The sequence below is a fragment of the Macaca thibetana genome, chromosome 7 (genome assembly GCF_024542745.1).
Source record: "Macaca thibetana thibetana isolate TM-01 chromosome 7, ASM2454274v1, whole genome shotgun sequence".
Classification (NCBI taxonomy): Eukaryota; Metazoa; Chordata; class Mammalia; order Primates; family Cercopithecidae; genus Macaca; species Macaca thibetana.
Window position 1 is genome coordinate 107,771,915 of NC_065584.1, and position 20,595 is coordinate 107,792,509.

Here is a 20,595-nt window from a genome sequence, read left to right on the forward strand (position 1 = left end):
CAAAGGCCATAGCACAGATTTGAATTATAAAATGTATGTAAAAGTAGAATATATATTTAGTGAATTACTCTTTCTGTTGCTAGTAAGATTTGAAAGTTTGTTAACTGCATTATTGACCATCAACAAAAGTATAGAATTCCAAATGTGTGGAATTTCCCCGAGTGAAGCTGGTTATTTTTGCCTTCACTGAATGTGTCACTCTTCCTTTTCTGGCCTGTATTTAATGACCCTCAGTGTCCTTTTCTGGTGGCTCCCTGGTTTTCCCTAGGTTCATTCCAGATCCCTGGTCAGCCTGTAGTACCACGTGTGGGCCGGGTGTTCAGGTCCGCGAGGTGAAGTGCCGTGTGCTCCTCACATTCACGCAGACTGAGACTGAGCTGCCTGAGGAAGAGTGTGAAGGCCCCAAGCTGCCCACAGAACGACCTTGTCTCCTGGAAGCATGTGATGAGAGCCTGGCCTCCCGAGAGCTGGACATCCCTCTCCCTGAGGACAGTGAGATGACTTACGACTGGGAGTATGCTGGGTTCACCCCTTGCACAGCAACATGTTTGGGAGGTATTTGAACCTTTGCTTAAGGGACAGTTATGTTGTGTGTTGCTAGTGGTTTGAGAAATTACTCAATCAGGTAAGCCAAATATGCAAATTAGCAAAAGTCTAAAGGAGATGAAGTTATTCAAATAACTGAAAATGATACTTTTTCTTCTTTTTCTTTCTTTTTCTTTTGTTTTTTTGGTAGTGATTATTTTAGAAAGGTAAAGGAGAGTGGTACTATATCCTAACCAAAAAAAGTATGTTTCTTTGCCTAAGAATCTGCATAACTGAGATGGGGTGGGAATCTCTGGTTTATATGAAATAAATAGGAAAATGCAGAATGGATAAGTTAAGGCAATCTTGTTCATAAATCAGTCTTATAGATTGAGGTAGCCTGGAATTGCATTATCTGATGCAACTCTAGATCAGAGTCTGTCCTCAAAATATTTGGGTTCATATCCGCACATTGGACCAGCACCTACGGGAACAAACTAATCACCATGATTTATGTTTGTGTACATCAGGGTGACATACACAGCCAGGAAACCCTGTTAGGATTAAAAAGTGGTTGTACAGTCAGGTGACCCCAAAGGGGTGAGAAGTTGGCCTCCTGATGATTTATGCAATTTAGGATCCAAAAGGGAGTGAAGGAGCGGTCAGCAGGAGTCCAGATAGCCACTCTTGAGGGCTCTGTTGAAAGTAAAAAGATAGAAATAACAAATAAGAAAACTATATCTTTTACTCACATGAAGGAGACTGGGTCTGACCAGGGATCCAGAGCTCCTGTCACCACATTCTTTGACCCCTGACTGTGCCTTGCAGCCAGCAGTTATGTAAAGAACTTGGTGCCTGAATGTGCTCTGCTCTCTGTCCAGCCAATGGTGGGAAAACCACAAGGAGCTACTGTCTTAGAGTTCTTGGCTCAAGATCATGCTTTACTCTTCCCAACAGTCTTGAGCCCATTACTTGAAACTCCCTATCAAGTTGTGGAGCTCATGGCCCATTCATTGTGCCTGAACCCCTCACTCTTGAGCCTGAATTCTCAATCCTTGTCATTCAGTCTCTATGACTTGATTGTGTCTGTCTTTCTCTTTCCTGTCTAATTCAACTTCTGTACCTGCCTATCCTTGCCACTTTTTGTATAACCTTGCTAGCCTGGCAGTAAACCCAGCTGAAGTGCCATGTACCTTACCCCCAGGCTGCCCCTAAACTACTGCCTTGCAGACAGAGTTGCACATGTGGACTTCAGGTGTCTTAGCTGCTTCTGGATTCTTTCTCCCTCTTACTTGCTTCTGTCTGGTTGCTACAAGTCCATGCCATCTAGCTAGGAATTTAGTCTTTCTGGTTTACTTGAACCTTAAATATCTGCTGTATCTCTTCCCTCCACAGCACATTGTCTGGGTTGCCCCCCACACTGCCTTGTGTCTGTTCTTGCCCAAGCCAAACTCCTGCCCGCTCTTGAGTTCAGAATCCTGGACACATTTGTTTGTTTGTTGTTGTTTTTGTTTTTTATGTCTTGGAAACCTCAACTCTAACATGCCCTTGGCAATTTGGGAATTCGTGCTTTCTCTTGATGGATGGGGAAACCCTCTAGAAATAGCCACTGAGATGCAAAGATGGTCCCCTATTCAATCACAATAATACATGCCTGGAACTTTCTACTGTATGACTACAAAATGCCAGCTGTCTCCATTGCTTCTGGGCCACCACATTGCTGCAGTCTTACTAGAGACTTGGAGCTGTGTCTTTCATTAGGAGAACAGGAACAAGTCCAGCTGTTGCTTGCACACCCCAACATCTACCTTGTAATCTCAAGCTTTTAAGTGCTGTTGGTAGAATCCTTGTTTTTGTCTTCTCCTGACTGGCAAGATCCCCTCATCTTGGGAAAGCATAGCATGCTGGGTACTTGAAACTCAACAGACCAGTCAGAGTTGCCCAAAGAGAGATGACCAGGTAAATTCTAATTCAGCTGAGAGAGATTGCTGTTAGACCTCATTTTTGGAGCCTTTTAGTAAAATACTAGAATCTACCTTGTGTTCCCAGTACCCACTGAGATGGCCCTAGATTCCACCTCCAGGATGGCTGAACTCATGGGATAAATTTCTCTCTCTTTTTTTTTTTTTTTTCAGTAACAGCTTTATTGAGATATAACGCACACACCATATAATTTATGCATTTAAAGTATACAACGTAGTGGTTTCTAGTTACAAAGCTGTGCAGCCATTAACATAATCAATTTCAGAACACTTTCCCAGAGAATACTATATCCTTAAGCAATCATACCCCATTTTCCCTCAAACTCTAACCCCTGGAAACCACTACTCTCTATTATGGACATCGCATATAATGGAATTATATAATATGTGGCCCTCTGTGACTGCCATCTTTCACTTAGCATAGTGTTTTCAAGGTTCATCTATGTTGTAGCATGTGTCAGTACTTCATTCCTTTTTATGGCCAAGTAGTATTCCATTATATGGATATACAACATTTTACCCATTCATCGATTGATAGAAGTTTGAGTTGTTTGCATGTTTGGGGTATTGAGAATAGTGCTGCTGTGAACGTTCATGTATATCATTTTATATGGACATGTGTTTTTATTTATTTTGGTTATATACCTTGGAGTAGATAGAATTACCTTTGAATCCATTTAAAACATGTTAAGTTTTTTGACACTTGACTAATTGAGTTTGATTATCCTTAGTGGCACTGTGCACCTTTTGCCCTGCTATGAGAAGAGAAACTGCCTTGCATCTGTCAGAAATGCAATTCAGTATTCAGATGGGTGATGTTAAGGTGCCCATTTGCTTTATGATATACTCTTGTGTATCTGGAGCACATTTTACAAATTTTAAAAGAGCTGAAGTTGGTAGCCTTTTACTACTCAGGGAAGCAGCAGTTTAGTCTTATAAGGGTATATTTTATTGTTTAATCCTGGAATAATATTATTGAAATGAACCTTGGACACCTAACCCAGATTTTGTAGTTGGGGAAGCTGAGACTCAGAGTCCATCATAAAGCCAACAATAGAAAATGAATAACTTGATTCTCTTTCGTTAGAGAAGGTTGACTGAATTGTAAGTACATGTAATAAGCTTCCTAGCTTTGCAAAAAGTAGTATTTTTAATTTCTTGAGTTCAAGATTAAAGTTCCTTATTATAAATAACTAAATCCTATAAAACTGAAGAGCTAAGGCATAAAACCAAAATCCTTTATAAAGGCTGGGATGGAAATTGTGGGTGAAGTGACTCAGGCCTGTAATCCCAGAACTTTGGGAGGCTGAGACAGGAGGATCTCTTGAGGCCAGGAGTTCGAGATCAATCTGGGCAACATAGCAAGACCCAGTCTTTAGGAAAAAAAATGAAATAAAACATAATAAAGGCTGGAAATTGGGTACCTGCTCTGTGTTAGACTCCATGGTTCTTCACCAAGTTCTGCACTAAATCTTCAGGGATGTAAAATAAATAGAACATATTCTTTGCCTTGATGGAACACAGCTTTTGGTTGTTTTGGTTTTACTGTCCTAACCACACTGCTTATAGTCAGTGGTACTTGCCTCTGTGATCTGTTTCAATGTGGTTAGGTAAGTTCAGCTTCCATAAGTCCAGTAATGTGTGAGTTATGAATGTGGGCTTTTAGCCTTCACCCAGGATAGCAGAGAGGATAAGTCTACAATGACTGACAACCACAATAAAATGAAATTTACACAGGCATATATTTATTTATTCAACATTCTTATTTTTGCTAGAAAAGTAATACACAAATTACAAGTTTCTGAAAAGATAAATTTTGGTCACATTCTGATATTCTGTATCCTTATGTTTTCTAACCTATCTTCACATCATACAGGAAATAAGAATAAATCCATTTGTTGTAATTACTGATGCTTAAGATCCTTGCATAAGTCTCTTTTCACATTGGGGTAGCAACAGAGAATTCTTTTTTAATTCCTAAAAGCATGAAGAATCCAGACACCAATCTCCAGCTTCCAAAGTGTGTGTATGTATGTATGTATGTATATGTATGTATGCATGTACTCATGCAGCAGTATCTGTGTGTGTACATACATCACATGCATGTACACACATACACATGTACATCCTGGAAGATGTGCCTACCTTTTTAGTACCCTCTGGCAAGGTTTTATAATTTATTACATCATAAACATTCCTTACTGAAGTCCTTCTTTTATATTTTATATTGTTTGTTGCTTTTATGACCTCATTTTTTTACCTTTATGTTTTTCAACAACACAGGCTAGGAGTATATATGTGGACATTTGAGACCTGACCCCAGTATGAACCCCAGCTCGCAATTCTCTTTGTGCTGTCTGTTTAAATTTGTAGAGGTGTGGTTTATTTTGCTGTAATGATAGGAGTCATACCTACCTCATTAGGCTTAATGAAATAATTAAATGTGATTATTAAATAAGGTGATGTTCAAAGAGTGTTTAATAACAGTGTGTGGTACATTGTATATAATAAATGTTAGTGGGACGACTATTTTACAGTATAATAAAGCATTCCTCTTATATTGGAATGCTTTGAGTATTTCTCTTTTTAAAAATCTGACTAAATTGCTGAACACTTTAATACTTCTAATCATTTTTCAGCCTATTTTTATGAGTTTTCTAAATAAATGATCATCTGCTATTAATGATGATTTTATCTTTCCCTTTCCAATGGTTATTTAAGTTTCACATTTTATTGGCTTGTCTAGAATTCCAGGAACAATTGTAAATAATGTGGATAATGCCAACCTTGTCTAGGTCCTGTCAGTAGCAGGGATCTCTTTATTGTTTCATTTAAAAACAATGTTCTACAAATATTTATTGTATGTTTCTATGAGCCAGACACTGGCCTAGGTGATAGTGACTCAGTAGTTCCTAGCTTTGGAACTGAACTCTAATAGGGAAAGTGCATTCATCACATAATCATACTCACATGTATATAGAATTACCACTGGTTACAGCAATTGCAAAAGAAGTATATGGTGCTATGAAAAGGGGCATTTGACCTAATTACACTTGGATTTAAATCTAAAAGATGAGGCATTAGCTAAACAAAAGGGGATTTGGAGGGAGTGGCACACGGATAATTTCCAGCAGAAGGAGCCTAGGCAAAGGCCGGCAGAAGGGTGCATGGTACATTCCAGGAATGGAAGAAGCCAGGCACAGTTGGAGTACTGAGAATGAGACAGAGTTTAGTGTGGCATGCTGCTAGATAGGAAGGCAGAGGCCAGATAATTACGGCCTTACAGGCCATGTTGATTTGAGTCTATCCCAACATCAATGGGAAGTCATTCAAGTAATTAAAGTGGGAGTTATGTGACCAACTTTTTATTTCATAAAGGTTAGTCCAGCTGTATTGTAGAGAATGGATTAGAGAGGATGAGAATGTTGTGAGAGCGATCACATAGGAAGCTATTGCCTATTCCAGGCAAGAGCTCGGACCGGAATGGTGACCATGGTAGAGATGGAGTATGGTGGATGACTTTGAGAGATGTGTAGGAGATAAAAGGATCTGTCACTGGAGTGCGTAAGCAAGAGTGTGATGGCAAGTCTGAGTCCTAAGACTATTTTCTGAGATTATGAGTGCTAAATGTTGGTGAGGGAACCCATGAGTTCATTTGTGGACATAACACTTTTAAGATGCCTCTTGACTTCCAAGTGGAGATGCTGAGTAGTCGGTTGGATGTGTGAGTCTGAAGTGAAGAGGAGTGGTCTGAACTGGAATGGTACATTTATGCATCATCTGTGTATCCAGGGATTGAAGCCAGGGGCATGGACAAGAATTTTCAGAATACTATGAGGAGTGCAGAGGGTCTAGGATTAAGTCTTGAGGAAATTCAACATTCAGTGGCTGGGTGGAGGACACTAAGCCGCAAGGGTCTGTGAGAAGAGATCAGCGAGATATGACGAAAACAGAAGTCTGTGGTGTGGTGGAAACCAGTCATCTGTGTTGCATGCCATGCAGAGGCAGAGAGGAGAGGGTTCAGCATTGGCACTGGGTTCAGCAGCGTGAAGCTACGGGGGACTTAAGGAAAGGCCATTTCAGTGGAGGAGCGGAGATGGAAACCAGATTTGAAAGGGTTGAGGAAACAATGATAAGTGACAGAGTGGAGATGAATAGAGGAGTTTTGTTTTGCAGCAAAAATTGGCCGTGTTAAAGAAGACAGAGAGGAGGAGATGACTAAGATGGCCTTGTGGGTTGAGGCAGATCTGTGTGGGTGTGGGTGAGGGGTGGTGTTATTTAATGTCGGAGACCCTTGGGTACATTTGAAAAGCAACAAGAAAGCTCTAGAATGAAAGTGAAAGACAAAGTAATAAATAGGTTTTCTAAGAAGATGGAAAGGGATGAAACTCCAAGCACAGTCGTGGAGATCAGTCTTAATTCATTGGAAGAGCAGCTTCTAATTGTAATAAGCAGGGAAAAGGCTAGTGAGGATATGAGAGTAGGTGGGTTTGTATGCTTATAAAAGGAAGTTCCCATCTGGTCATTTCTGTGCTTTTGTGCATATGAATATTTGCTGAAAGTGATTGGTAGGTGAATGACAGATGTTTGAGGTAATGATGTAATTTTATTATACTGCTGATTATAATATGCTATTATTTAATTTAGGATATATATATATAAAAATATATATGAATGATACTGATGCATGTAAATGTACTCTATTTTGCATAGTGGAGTACAAGAATTCCTTTCTACAAATGGTAAAATGGGAATGAAGATTGCATTGGCCCACTATGGGCTCATTTGAGCATACTCCCAATAGAGATGTGTTCCCGACATGGTACATTAGCAACTGCCGTTTTGTTTTCTCCAAATCCCTTCAAATCATGACAGGCCTCGAGCTGTAGTTTCTTCCAGGTCCTCTTGACATAATTGGTCACTTCCGCTTAGGCTCCAGTGGTTTATGATGCCCTTCCTAAGGCCAAATGGCTTTCAACAATCCTTAATCTTTACCAGCTGTCTCCTCAACTGGTTCCTAAAAAGAACTCACCTATTTAAAGTGCTACAAAACTTGCATTTTAACACCAAACAGGATACCTTTGGATCCATAACATATTATGCTTCACCCTTTTTCATTACCTGGTACTTTACAGTAATACCCGTCCAGTCAAACTAGCTAATCAGCAGAAAGAGAAAAAAATTAACTCTTCTTTCCAATATGATCCTAGGCCTGTGTGTATGTGTGTATTTTGGAAACAAAGAACATCATTATATATAATATGGCATTATACAAGCCCACACTGTATGAAGCAGACCTCTTTTTTCCTCGTATAGGTTTAGGTATCAGGTTTTAGTAGTTTTGTGAGATGAACTGGCATTTTGTATACCTTTAAATAATTTTAAATAGTTTATATCATAGAAATCATCTGTTTAAAATGTTTGAAAGTGCTAGTTCCTACAACTGTCTAAATCCTGTCCTGTTTTTGGGATTGAGGGGAAGCATCATGGCTCTATCTTTAACATTATTTTCAAGTTTTCCCCACTTATTGTTATATTCAATCCAAGTTCTTATAATAATTTTAAAATAAATTACATAATTTAGATTCCCTTGGGACAAAAACCATCCATTTCATGAGGATACTGAAATTTATTTTCTAGAGTTGTTCATCGAGTCTGAAGTGGCTATAAGTCTCCCTGTTCTTCCTTTTCCTGCCACAAATAATGTGCAATCTATTTATTCTTGGGCCTAGAACTTTATAAAAATTCTAATATGTGGAGTTAGTGAGTTTGATTGTTTATTATTCACTTATGTTGGACTATATTATAGTCAGAGAATGTTACCTGCATAATTTATGACTTTTGAAACTTACTGCAGTTTTCTAGACTAATACAGGATCTGTTTTTGTTGATGTTCCATGGATGCTTCAAGAAAGTATATTGTATCTATTTCTAGGGCCCAAGACTACTTGATTTTTAAAGCAACATAATTTTCTTACACAAATTAATTTTTCCTTATTTATTTTACAACTTGGCGTATTAAATACTGAGTAGCACATAAAAGGCTCTGACTATGGATTTTAAAAATCTCTCCTGGTATTCTTACACTGTGTGTCTGTGTGTGTGTTATGTTATTTGACATGTTGAAGTAGTCAAGACTGTTATTTGCAAATGGCAGAAACCCAACCAAGCAAAAAGAACATGTCAGCTTATTTGTTGGTTCTGCTGCTTTTCTTGGAGTCTGTGTTTTTACGCTTTAAATATTAATTTATTTCTTGATGAAGACTAAAAAATATGTATATATTTTGAGACAGAATCTTTCTCTGTTGCTCAGGCTGGACTGCAGTGGTACAATCATAGCTTGCTGCAGTCCCAGCCTCCTGGGCTGAAGTGATCCCCTCACCCCAGCCCCCCAAGTAGCTGGGACTATAGGCGCACCCACCACACCCAGCTAATTTTTGTATTTTTTGTAGAGATGGGGATCTCACTGTGTTGCCACAAGCTACGTATATTTTTCTTTTTCTAAAAAAAGACTCTTTCATGATAACACTGCAAAAGTCAAATGTGAAGTAAGGGATGTTGCCTTGTGCTACAAAAGGATTTTATTTGAAAAATGATGCTGATGTTTCAGCACTTGATGTATTATATTCTAAATTCATAGTTGTAATTATTACCTAAATTTTGTTACAAGATGAGGTAAACTTATTTTTATAATTTTTCCTTTTCTAACTTTGATTTTTGAAAGTAAATGCTTAATCAAATATTTTAAGGTGAGAAATGTCAAAGTAACATTGTAGGACCAATGTATGGGATGGGAGATATTTTGTGGCCATTTTTGGAAAATATACTCTACTTCAATAAGTATCCTAAATCAGCTATTAAACTTATAAATTCTTTTCAGTAAACTTACTTTAAGACTGAAAAGTTTGTCATGAGTGTTGTACAATTCCATCCGGAATGGGTTATAATGGGGCTTTAAGGCCCACTTATTCAGAAAATGTTCCAAAATAGTCTCTGGAATAAAAATTTCTAAAGAATTTCTGTTATAAATTAAAATATATTTGGAAGTTAACTGGATTTTTCTCAGATTTAAAAAAATGAAACATACTAGGAAATGAACACTTAAACCTCTACAAGGTAACTAAGTTTTGATATTTGCAAATAAAACCTAGAGTTATTAAGTTGTAGCAGTGCCTTCTTATATCTCAGGTTAGCCAATGTTTATTTTAAAAGTTCATAGAAGATACATGCAGATTTAATACTGCATCCTGCCATGGCAGGGAACATAAAATTACAACTGAAGACAGCAGGAGAAAATTTATTAGAAAGAACTGAACATCACAAATATGTATTTTAGAAGTATCTTTGGCCAATACTACATCCTGTAAAATGGTTGAATTGAAACATGGCATTTGGAAAAAGAACCACAACCTTGTAACATAATGGAATGTACATTCTTGCATGAAAATGAATGCATTTGCATATTTCAAATAACATAGTCAGTTGCTATTACAGTTTGTATGTGACTTTTTAATCAAAAGTTTGATTTACATCTTGTTCCATCTGATTTCCCAATAATTTTTTTTGTCTCAGCAGACAAAGAATACTGGTTGAGAACATAGGCTTTGGGGTCAGACAGACCTGTCTGGCCTCAAAGGGAAAATATGCTTGTGAAAGTTCATATTTTCACAAGGAGCAGTCTTGTACTTTTTGGCTGTATTGCATTTTAGAATCCCTAGAGTATGTACAGAAGAAAGATCACTGAATTAGGAGGCAGGGAATTTAATTTTTAGGCTTGAATCTACCACATTTTTGCTGTCTTAGTTTCTCTCTAGACCTCAGTTTCCTTATTATTAAATTAATAAAATGGAGGTAATAATGCCATTCTTTTGACCTCACCGATTATTGTGAAAGCACCTTGTACACTTTGCAAATAGGAGGTGTTGTTATTGTTTTTCCTAGCAGTAGAAATGTTACAAATTACAGTCATAGTGAATAGGAACTCAAATCATAATTAAAATTTTGAGGAGTTATGTGTCTGCCAGATTTAGCACATTTGCAGTGATACAGAGAAAATGTTATTCTTTAGCAGCTGATTCAAAAATTCCTCTTAGGGAAACTATTGTGACTGTTTGGAAGAAACACCTTGATGGCTTATTTGGGGAAACTCCTAGCTTTGGGTACATTTGGAATACAGATAAGTCCAAGGAGGGGTGGGGAGTCGGGATGCTCTTGAATGTTTCAAGGTGAGCAGATTTGGGAGAGAGGGAGTAAAGGGACTGAATTTAAAAGGCGAATGAAGGAATATTATAGACTGGGAGACTTTGGATAATGCAAAGTTGTTTGCTCCCAGGTGTACTCTGAAATACATCCGCAGCCCTATGATAGTCAAAAGGGCAGTGTTCTAAGAATGAGAAGACCTAAGACTCTATTTTGTTTTTTCCACAACAAATGATTCTATGTCATTTGCATTTTTTCCTCTTTCCAACCTGCAGGTCATCAAGAAGCCATAGCAGTGTGCTTACACATCCAGACCCAGCAGACAGTCAATGACAGCTTGTGTGATATGGTCCACCGTCCTCCAGCCATGAGCCAGGCCTGTAACACAGAGCCCTGTCCCCCCAGGTATGTGCTGTCTTGTGCTCCTGGTATATACCATGTCCGGGTGGTAATACCCTCCCCTGCAGAGAAACCCACCTAAGTGCAGACTTGTGGGTTCACCGAAGGTAGATGTGCTAAGCCTGCTTCAGAGCTCTCTTCTCTGCTCAAGTTATGCTCCAGCCAGATTCTTGCCTAGGTGCTCAGATGCAGCCATGTTGAACAGGAATGATCTTGAGATTGACTTTTGTTTGCATCGAACACTAATGAACATAAACTGGCCTGCTACCTGCAAAACCATGAGATCAGTGGATTTGTTCTCTTTCTCTTCCCTGTTTCCTCCAGGGCACTTCTTCCCTTAACATCCCATCAGAAAGCACAGGATTTGCATTAGAGTTAACATTGGTACACAGTAGGTGCTTAATCCATATTTGTTGAGTGACTGTGTAATCTCCTATTTGATACCTAGCACTCACACTGATGTGTTATTACCTTTCCCACTGACTTGCCTGGGATCTCAGGTTGTGGGGTGTAATGTTATAAATCCCAATGAGTAGGTGAGGGTGACCTTCTTGATCTCTTTGACTGATAGGTTTACCTTAAAAGTTAATCTGCTTTCTTGCTTAAGTCCTGGTAAGATCGTGAGGAATTTTATCAGAAGAGAAGTAGGTTGTTCTCATGTTCCTGTGTCCCTGGTGCTGCTGGCTACAGAGGATGATAACCGAACATCATGGGTTTCTCACACAAGACCTTTCTGAATATAACCCCCAGTCTTTTCCTTCATCTCTTCTTTACCTTTATTATCTTGTGACCCCTATTCTGTGAGAAGAATTAGTTGCCAAAAATGCTGAGCCCATTCCCAGTCACCACCTGCCTCTCCTACCTCTTAGTCATCATGTTGCCCTGCTAATGAAATCCTTTCATTTGCTAAAGCAAATTCTGCTATGTTTAGGACTCTCAGTGATTGAGGGAGGTTATTGTATCCTCCTGCCATATTAGTCTAAGGGTAAGTGTATTTTATGTTTATTCAGAAAATAAGTTATGCTTCTGGAATTCTCTTGACCCTTCTGATTTTGATTCCATACAATCTGTTGGCTGTGATGTTTCTCCTGCCTTGATGGCATAAGGGTGGTGAAGGTGGGGATCAATACGTTAGGCCCCCCGAGAAATCAGGCCCTCCACATCCTGGAGATGGGCACCCCTTCCTTGAGAGTCTTGTTCTCTAGCCCGCACAGTCTCAGGAGGAGGCCAGTGTGTGCCTCATCCTTGGTGAAATCAAACCTGCCATGTAATGGGCATAGTGTTTTGTATCCATTACTGTATTTCTCACTTCCATTGAGGCCTACAGAAGTACTGGGAGCTTGTTGTGTTATGTTAGAGCCATCTTGCTGTGTGTGGTTTAGGTGATGCAGTAGGGGCCTGTAGACTTACCTTAGTGAGCAAAGCAAGGGCCAGAAACAGCACTGGGAAAACTGTTTCCCTGCCACCTCCCACTCCCACCCCCAGGCTTATGGCATTCCAGAGTGATCCATGCTAGAATGCAGATTGCAGAAGAGACAATAAAGGAGGGGTTTTAGGAAGGTTTGATGTAACTAGGAGTCAAGACTTTGTCATACTTTGTCAAGTATGTCCAGACTTTTCCAAGAATAGCAAGTATATTAGAGCAGTGTTGAATATGTATTCACTTGGAATGACCCTTTAATCTTAAGAGAAATAGCACTTGTGTAATGGCATGTAGTAATCTGAATTATCTATCTATGTTTCTCAGTTTTTTCTATTCTAATATTGGAACCACTGAAATGGATACTTTTGGAAAAGCCAGGGTTTCTGTTTTCCTTCCCTGCTACATCCCTCCCCTGAGGCAGTGAAGATGGAAACAGATGACCACCTTCCTGAACAGGAGCAAGGCACAGGGACAAATACAGGGAGGGGGCAAAACATAGTCATATTTCTCAACATATTTCCCTATGACATTGGAACCATGTACTACATCATTTTGTAAACTGTTTTCTTAAACTTAATCTGGGGATGGGGCATGAGGTGGATGTTAAATAAACAACGTCTCAAGAGCAGGACTACTACGAGGACCTAAAATAAATTGGTGGGGCAGGGAAGCAGGGGAGGTTGGTGCAGGTCCTTTCTGAGGAAGTTATTTAAGATGTAAACACAGGCAGGAATCTGCCAGGAGAGCTGTAGAGGAATGAGTGTTCTGGGCAGAGAGAACAGTATGTGCAAAGGCCCCAAGGAAAGAAAGAGCTCAATGTGCTCAAGGAACTTGAGAGAAAGGAGATCAATGTGTCATCAGATGAGATATGAATGGGCAAGGGCCATGGTAAGCACTTGGACTTCATCCAGAGAGTCAGTGGGAAGCCACTGGAGGGTTTGAGCCATGAAGTGGCACATCAGATTTACATTTTAAAAAGATTACTCAAACACAGAAATGGGGAGAACAAAATGGAGACAATTAGATGAATTATAAATTTTTTAAGAAAATTACTTAAAACTAGGGATCCAGCCCACCATAATTCCGTTTGAGTGTCCTCGATTTAAAGCCTGCCTCCGTGTGAATCTGCAAATATCATCATTTCCTTTTTACTGTTTATATGACACCAACACCTTTTTTTTTCTTTTTTTTTGAGACGAAGTTTTGCTGTTGTTGCCCAGGCTGGAGTGCAATGGCACAGTCTTATGGCTCACTGCAACTTCCACCTCCTGGGTTCAAGCGATTCACCTGCCTGAGCCACCTGAGTAGCTGGGATGACAGGTCAGGTGCCCACCAACATGCCCAGCTAATTTTTTGTATTTTTAGTAGAGATGGGGTTTCACCATGTTGGCTATGCTGGTCTCAAACTCCTGACCTCAGGTGATCCACCTGCCTCAGCCTCCCAAAATGCTGGGATTACAGGCATAAGCTACCGCACCCGGCCACCAACAACATTCTTCATCAAAATAGTTGAATCCCTTCTATATTTGTAGCCATGAATATCAATGCACCTCTCCTGTCTTTTCCAAAACTGCTCGATGTATCCTTCAGAAATACTGCATTCCCAACCATGGCCCCCATGCTCCAGTATTTTGCAGAGTAGTTTTAAGAGTTCTACAATCCATAAATCCTTTTCTTTCTTTCTTTCCTTTTTTTTTTTTTTTTTTTTTTTTTGAGACGGAGTCTCACTCTGTTGCCCAGGCTGGAGTTCAATGGTGCAGTCACGGCCCACTGCAGCCTCTGCCTCCTGGGTTCAAGTGATTCTCCTGCCTCAGCTTCCTGAGTAGCTGGGACTACAGGCATATGCCATCACACCCAGCTAATTTTTGTATTTTTTGTAGAGTCAGGATTTTGCCATATTGGCCAGGCTGATCTTAAACTGACCTCAAGTGATCTGTCCACCTCAGCCTCCCAAAGTGCTGGGATTACAGGCGTGAGCCACTGCACCTGGCCCATAAATCCTTTTCTATGTACTGTTTTATTTAAAACAGTGAATGAACCTGTTTACAACTTATGTCTGCACTATATCAGGTGTTGCTGTGCAAAAATTTGAAAATCATTGCCCTAAGTAGTCTCTTTTTGGTGAAAAGTAGCTAGTACTATTCTTATTAATAGCCTCACATTCTTTTAGAAACGTGCTAATAAATATATAATGAATAAAGGCTCTTGTTTTCTGTATATGAAAACTGAAATTTAGGATTTTTAGGTGATTGGTGACTTCTCCATGAGCACACACTAAATAAATTGCATACTACAACATAAAGCCCAAACATGGAGCGTTTCTCATGAGACGTTATCTAGTCTAAATTCTGCCTTTTCAGGATGGCCAAATGGAAGCTGTGGGAGCCTATATATCATGCTGCTGGTAGAGCTGGTCTCCTGATTTCTAGTCCCTCCACTAGCCATCCCCTTTGTCTACTGTAGCCAGTACTGTCTTTCTAGAAAGATGATTACAAAAAATAATGGTTTGGAATTTGCACAGATTTAAAATTGTGACTACAGTTTGGCTAAGTGTGATTTTTTTTTTTTTTTTTTTTTTTTTTTTTTTTGAGATAGGGTCTCTCTCTCTTGCTCAGGCTGGAGTGCAGTGGTGTGATCACAGCTCACTGCAGCCTTGAACTCCTGGGGTCAAGTGATCCTCCTGCCTTAGCCTCCCATGTTACTGGGATTACAGGAATGAGCCATATGTGCATCAATAATTTTTTAAAATTTTAAAATGTTTTTAGAGATTAGGTTTTTCTCTGTCATCTAGGCTGGAGTGGTCGTGCAGTCATGGCTCACTACAGCCTTGACCTCCTGGGCTCAAGATATCCTCTCATCTCAGCCTTCCAAGCTCCTAGGATTATAAGCATGAGTGACCACACCCAGCTAGGTATGATATATTGATAGCCATTAACAAAGAAGAGTAAAAAGAAGAAAATACAACCCCATATGTTGGGGTGTATTTTATTTCTAGATTTAAATCTTACTGCAGATTGATGTGAAACTAGTCTTCACCAGAATTCTGCTCTGTTTCTAGCCAAGTAACAACTAAAACAGAGAAAATGAAAATGATAACAACATGAAAGGCACTTCAAATGAGAATGATTTGCATGTCACAGGATGAAAAAAGAGGCCCTGAGAACACTGATAAAACTCTCAGTTTTATTTTTCTGAAAATAACTGTTACACTCTTGCTCCGGAAGTGAAGGTAGCCATAATGTTTCATCATATAATTTTTTCAGAAAAGAAAGCCAAAATATGAAACAATTTACAATTCATTCTCTGTCATTCTAAGAATTAGTGCATAAAGTTGGCATTACAACCACAATTACATTCAAGATAAGATAACTTGATTTTATAATTTTTGATTTAAATTTTCAAGACTAAGTCCAAATCAAACATTTTCTCCCACTTTATCATGAAACCTGAGTTTCTTTTCTGAGGGGAATCACATAAAGTAAGTGGCCTTTTATGGTTTTAGTTCTCTGATAATATGAACTTGAGATTCTTGACAGTTTACTTTTCAGTACTTAATGAATTTGTCCTAATCATGTGTAACTTCCACTGCCTTAATTCAGATATGTTTTACCTGAACTGTTCAGCAGTTTCTAAATGAACTCTTGCCTCTCTTGTTTCCTGCTCTGATCCATGTGCACACACATGACTATGAAAGATCTTTATCTTTCTAAGTTGCAAAATGACTGTGTGCGCCTCTGCATGAAACCCTCAACAACGCTCCTTTATCTATGGATTCAAATCCACATTCTCCACTTTGACATGTGTTTCTTTCCTGGGGCTGCCATAACAACCAGAAACAGAGTGGCTTAAAGAACAGAAATCTATTGTCTCCCAGATCTGGAGACCAGAAGTCCAAAATTAAGGTGTCAGCAGGGTCGATTCCTTCTTAGAACTGTGAGGGAGCCTCTGTTCCATGGCTTTCTCCTGGCAGGTAACTCTGGCATTCTTCGGCTTGTGAATGACATTGTCCCTGTGATTTCATATTGTTTTCCTTCTCTGTGTCTTTGTGTCCACACTTCTCCTTTTCTAAGGACACCACTTATACTGGAGTAGGGCCTACTGTAATGACCTCCTCTTGATCATCTGCAAAGAACTTATTTCCAAATAAGGTCACAGTCACAAGTACTGGGGGTTGTAACTTCCACATCTTTTGTGGGAAGGCAATTAAACCACAGCATATAAATGCCTTTGTGACTCTGGATCCAACTCTTAAACCACATTTCCTGTCACCTCCACCACACACACACACACACACACACACACACACACAGAGAGGGGGAGAGAGAGAGAGAGAGAGAGAGACACACACACACAGAGACAGACGGACAGAAAGACGGACAGACAGACAGACACACACTCAGGCTCACCCTAAGGAACTTGCTCAGCAGCCACAATAAATTATGCACCATGACCCACACTCCTGCTCATTCATGCCATTTGGACCTTTGCACACACTATGCCCTCTGCCTCTTAGAGAGCTTCGCTACTATGACATTAGTTAATTCTCTCCCATAAAAGTAATCATTGGCTCACTTCTCACTAGTAAAATTAAGTTCAACAGAATGTGAAATAGGATCCAAACCTAAGCCACTTGATAGCAAGGAACTCTCAAAAGTCAAAAGAAAACTGGAAATAGATCAGGGACATGGGATAGAGCCCCAGTTCCACGTCTCTCAAGGAATTTCAGGTGAGTTCCTTAGCTCTCTGGGCACTGTTTCTTAATATGAATAATGAAGAAAGGTGTTGGACTTTATGATCACCAAGGTCCCCTAAGCTCCAATCTTTCATTTTTGGGTAGTGCTTTCAGGTTGCATTTTTCACTCATGTCTTCAAATTATGTCTAGTCCTTTTGCAGCAATCCTTATGTCCACACATAAGTAGTGTGAAGTGCTTGGGGTTTTAGTTCTAAGAATGACAGCCTTGGTTTGACCTGCCCAGGAGGTCAAGGCAGGGTTGAGTTTAGTTTGCAATGCTCTTCCACTGCCCACCAAACCAGAACAAGATTTAGCAACAAATCTAGAAACTGTTTCTTAAGTTTACTGAAGAAAGCTTAATGGTTTATTCATGCCTCAGCCTGTGTACTGTATCCCATTTCTGTCATCACTGTGCCTCAGTGAGAGTTCTTACACATTCTCTTCCTCAGCAATCTTTTGCCCACAGAGCTTCCAAGCTAGGAATAATAGAGCAGACAACATGTCTTGGCTACTTTGCAAAATTAAGAGTCTGTTTTTATGTGAAAGGAAATACTATTCCTCATTTCAAAGTTGCAAATTTAGTAAACTTTTCAAAGGTTGAGACTTATATTGGAAAAAACCCAGCAGAGACAAAGGTTTGATGCCAAAATAAAGGTAAGTTTACAAAAATGTTTTAGGTTCTAGAAACTAGTGGTGTAGGAATAACAGGAACAGGGTGTTGCGTAATATTTTCCATACAAATATTTACTGACTCCAAGGGCAATAGCAGTAAAATATCACCCCAGGGTGAAACTTACCACTGAGATTGGGTTGGACAGCCAGTGGATCTTTATTTACCCAAAGGCAAATGTATTTGATGTATTAGCCTGGACTCTCCAAGGTGGGGTGTTGGATGTTTATTTGCTTTTATGGGGTTACTCCCCCTGATCTATCCTATAACTGCTGAGTGCCTGCTATTTATAGAGTTTGCTTTTTCCAGGAGAGAGCCAGCAGCTTGTAGAAACATGCTGGGTTACATAATGGTCCCACTAGTCTGAGGAGAGCCTTCTTCTCTAACAGGATTCAACACTGCTAGGGAAGAAAGGAGGAAAGCAAGAGGCAACAGTGATGTGTTTCTGTACCAACTTGCTACCTATTTCTTAATATAAAAAACAATTCTTTATTGAGTTCATTGTCTGTGAATAAGAAATTGTTACCCATTTCTTAAATAAAAACAGCTCCATCTCCAGTTCCTCGTGACTCTGATTTGTCTAGCTATACACTTGCTTGAAAGATGATCATCCTGAAGTCACATCAATAAAGTTACAGATTTAAGCTGAATTGTTTTAATCATGAAGCAGAAGCCTTCTAATTATTTAGCTATGTTTTCCAATTGTCATCCAAATATGACCCATGTATCTACTTTTAGTGACTTTACTCACATTCAAAATTTCTGGAATTTAGATATTATCAATTATAGTCTAAGTAATTAATAGACTTCCAATTAAGATGGTGTTGTAACGTCATATTCTGTTCCAAATACAGATCAATGGTAGATGCAGTATAAAAGGAGGCATACCAAAGACACAATTAAGAAAACAATTACCTGGGCTAGGGAAGGAATGGAAGCATGAGGTGGTGAATGGAGCTGCACTTGTGGTTATTTGGAGCTTGAGGTCCCAAAGCAATCGTAGCAAATGACAGTTCAGTTTCTAAGACAGAAGAAAAACAGTTGATGATTTGGGGAAAGGGAAGAAAATTAAGAAATATGGAAGTAATGTCGGAGAATCAAGATATGAAGTAAACTGTTTACTAAAACTTAAGAAAAAATATCCACTCCTAGTATCAAGAGAAACAAATGAAAATAAATCCCCACATAGATACAAAATAGTGAAACTACAGAAAATCAGGGAAGATAAGAAAATCTTAAAAGCTACCACACATGAAAAACAGATTAACTGCAAACAACTTATCAACAACTTGAGTTTCTGGAAGACAAAGGAATAATATCTTCAGAATATTGAGGGAAAATCATGATCACCCTAGAGCTAAACTTGCTGAACTATTATTTCAAGTATGTGACTGTATATGTCAATTTCTAACCACATGATGGACTTGATATCCTTAAAGGCTTTTTGCTAAATACCTCTAAAATACTAGGTAAAATATGTAAAACATACCTTGAAATGCAGAACTAAGCTTGTAAGAAAGTAAGAAAAATCCTCAGAAGCCAAAAACAAGCTGAAGCATTGCCTTAGTGGGGACAGTTGTCAGTCTCAGTAACCTACACTTTTTGGCTTTAAGATCTTTTGCCTGATAGACAAGTCCTTAGACCTTCAGAAGGTAAGGAGGAATAGAATGGAGATTCCCCATACAAAACCAGGGTCTACCTCAGTGAAAAGGTAAATTCAAAAAATGAAATCCATCCTGTAAAGAGAGAGTGCAAGGAGAACTATCTGTCTCAGCTCTGCCTCTGAATGGAAGGAATCAGAAAGGCTCCCCTGAGAATCTAAGAGCTACAAGTAGCCCTTCATGTAGGAGTAGGGTTTATATTCACTCTTTGTGATCCAAAAAATTGGTTCATAGTGGTCTTGATAGAGGTGATGTAAATCCTGTGAGGAGGAGTGTATCTTCTACCCAGACCTTAAAATTCCCACAAAGACATAATGAGCATTAGCTCATAATCAAAATTAAAAAAAAAAAAAAAAGATGAAGAAACAATGTGTGAGAGTCAGTGGGGGAAAAAATAGAATCAGATACAGAGCATCATAAGTTAGAATTATCAGGTACAGAATATAAACGTAAGTTTATTTAAAATATTTACATATATAAAACAGGAAATTAAAAATCCATGCTAGAAACAATAAACTATGAAAAATACTTGAAGATTGTTTAGAAGAACCAATTATCACATTGAACCATCTGAAACTTTCTATTTGGTCAAAAATGGTCAAATATTGGCAGTTTATATGGTTCAGCTAATAGAATATCTAGAAGTTAAAAATATAGTGATTGAAATTTAAAAGTTATGTTCTGGAGTAAACGGTTAAAATGGAAGAGAGAGCTGAAAAAATTACCCAGAATAAAACATGAAGAATAAATAAAATATGTAAAATATGCACAAAAGGTAGATACAGAGGAAATATTGAGAAAGTTTATAATATATAAAAATGGAGTTTCAAAAAGAAAACAAGAGGTGGCATTTTTCCCCTGCCCTACAGATCTGTGGAACTTTGAACTTTAGGGGGTGATATAGGGTATCTGGCAGAAGAAATTTCTAAGAAGCAAATCGTTCAAGAGGTGACTTGGGTGCTCTAAAAAGCATTTAGTTTTACGCATTCACAAAGATATGATT

The 20,595-nt window shown here is 38.9% G+C and overlaps 1 protein-coding gene across 6 annotated transcripts in view; it reads left to right on the forward strand.

The window, feature by feature from the left end:
- ADAMTSL3 (ADAMTS like 3) overlaps positions 1–20,595 on the forward strand; it is a 414,992-nt gene that overhangs the window by 285,134 nt on the left and 109,263 nt on the right. For all 6 annotated transcript variants that reach the window (XM_050796105.1, XM_050796106.1, XM_050796108.1 and 3 more), the window contains exons 16-17: positions 269–555; positions 10,982–11,111. In XM_050796105.1, coding sequence (XP_050652062.1) covers positions 269–555; positions 10,982–11,111 — 417 coding nt within the window. The remainder of the gene's footprint in view (positions 1–268; positions 556–10,981; positions 11,112–20,595) is intronic.